This window comes from Anopheles marshallii, chromosome 2, assembly GCF_943734725.1.
Source record: "Anopheles marshallii chromosome 2, idAnoMarsDA_429_01, whole genome shotgun sequence".
Lineage (NCBI taxonomy): Eukaryota > Metazoa > Arthropoda > Insecta > Diptera > Culicidae > Anopheles > Anopheles marshallii.
The window spans coordinates 15,379,316-15,381,058 of NC_071326.1; the positions used below are offsets into that span (position 1 = coordinate 15,379,316).

The 1,743-nt window shown below is 47.5% G+C and overlaps 1 protein-coding gene across 1 annotated transcript; it reads right to left on the bottom strand.

Annotated features, from left to right (window-relative positions):
* Positions 1-753, bottom strand: LOC128707948 (uncharacterized). The gene has a single exon (XM_053802906.1). It carries the CDS (start codon positions 751-753, stop codon positions 1-3), a length of 753 nt encoding a protein of 250 aa, XP_053658881.1.
* Between the last annotated feature and the right edge of the window lie 990 nt (positions 754-1,743).

Genomic DNA, 1,743 nt, shown 5'->3' on the forward strand with positions numbered 1-1,743 from the left:
TCACTGCACCAGCTGTGCCCAACCGTTGTAAGCCAAGTGATTAGCGATGGTTTCCGTCTCAACCGAGCGACGCTTTCGTGCCCCTCCCTCATGTCCATGCTCGTTCTCCGAGTGTACCTCAAAATGTTCGTCATTGTGCCGTCCCTTGTGGTCACCGTGTTCGGTAAGTTTCTTCAGCCCCAGGATGGCCGACAGGAGCAGTGCAACCATCGAAACACCGAGAGCCTTCAGTGCGAGCAGTCCAACCCCGCCGAATCCGAGTGCTGCCAGCAGCTTGCCCATCATCAGTCCCATCATCATGATCGCACCCAGGCCACCCTTATCCTTCTTGCGGGCCTCCGCAACGTCCGCGATCACCTCCTGATCCATCGCACCAAATGCCGTCCGGATCGCTTCCTTGATGTCGCTGCGCTGCACCAGCTGGCCGAAGTTGATTTTCAGCTCGTGGCTCTGCAGATACCGAGCAAAGCGCCCGAACATGCTACGATCATCGTCAGCCACTTCATTCAACGATCGTTCCCGTTCCTCGGCATCGTCGTTGGCGACAATTTCCACTCCCGGGAACAGTTTCAGCGCATCGTCCGCTTTGCCGGAGCGTGCCAATCGCCGTACCAGGTTACGCACAATCTTAGCACCGTGGCAGGATAGCCCTCCGTCCGTACTACCACAATCCTTAGCACCCTGTGTCGAGAGAGCCGATCCGTATGCCAGCACGCATCCGATCAACACCAAAGCACTAACAAACACTTTCATTGTGATCCTAGCAGATACGCTCTTGAGCAATCACAAACCGAACCGCACTCGAAACTATAAATCACAACGGCTTTCAATTGCGAGCACGGAACACCGATTCGGCAGTACGGCACAGCTGGAACGGGAATGCTGGAACGATGAAGTACTTCCACCGGGAACAGTTGGGCAGCGACTGATGTATGGATGGAATTGCGCAAGTCGCTTTTATACAACTAAATCTACCTGCTCTGGCGTCCGGAGTGCTAGAACGGCCATGGCCGTGATCGAATCCATTTCCCTCCGAACTTCTCCAACGGCGCACCTGCAAACCCTCCCTCTCCAGGGGGGAGAAATGGCGTTCCCCAGGTTCAGACAGTCCAATTCGGTTAGCCCAAGCGACGGGAGCTATGGGGGTATAATAAGATCAGTCATACGATCAACCGCAGAAATTGATTACTTACAGTTTCTAATGCCAACTGCACTACTTCTCTTAGGGCTTTGTTTTTTATTTCACTCGGGATCGTTGTCTTTATGTTGTTGCTGTCGTTGATGAAGGTGCGTTTAGCTGGATGTCTACTTGAAGGAAAGTAAACTGTTGAATATATGACGCCGAATATTGCTATTTAATAATGGTTCGTATTTGGTACGTTAGATGCATAATTATCCAAAGTTCCGGTCCAACATCTCAAACCTTCCTTTTTCCCACTACATAAAGTTGAACTACAGAAAGCTGACCAAATCATCTTGAAATGATTTTGAAATTATTTTTGGATGATAAATATTATATACTATTTTCTGTACAAACTATTAATCCACAGTTTCGCTCTTAATAAATAAAAAAATTGCTTTGTTTTCAATAACAAAACGAAGAAGTAGCCAATAAAATTCTTAAGAATCTCTGAACAGGTCTAAATTGGTTAGACACTTAACAAATAGTTAAGTAATGACTTATCAAAACAAGTTCACAGTAAAACCGTTTCAGAAGATTTATACAAAATATGCAATGTTTTC

Coding starts and splice junctions, on each gene's coding strand:
- LOC128707948 (XM_053802906.1), bottom strand. CDS start 753: ATGAAAGTGTTTGTTAGTGCTTTGGTGTTGATCGGATGCGTGCTGGCA.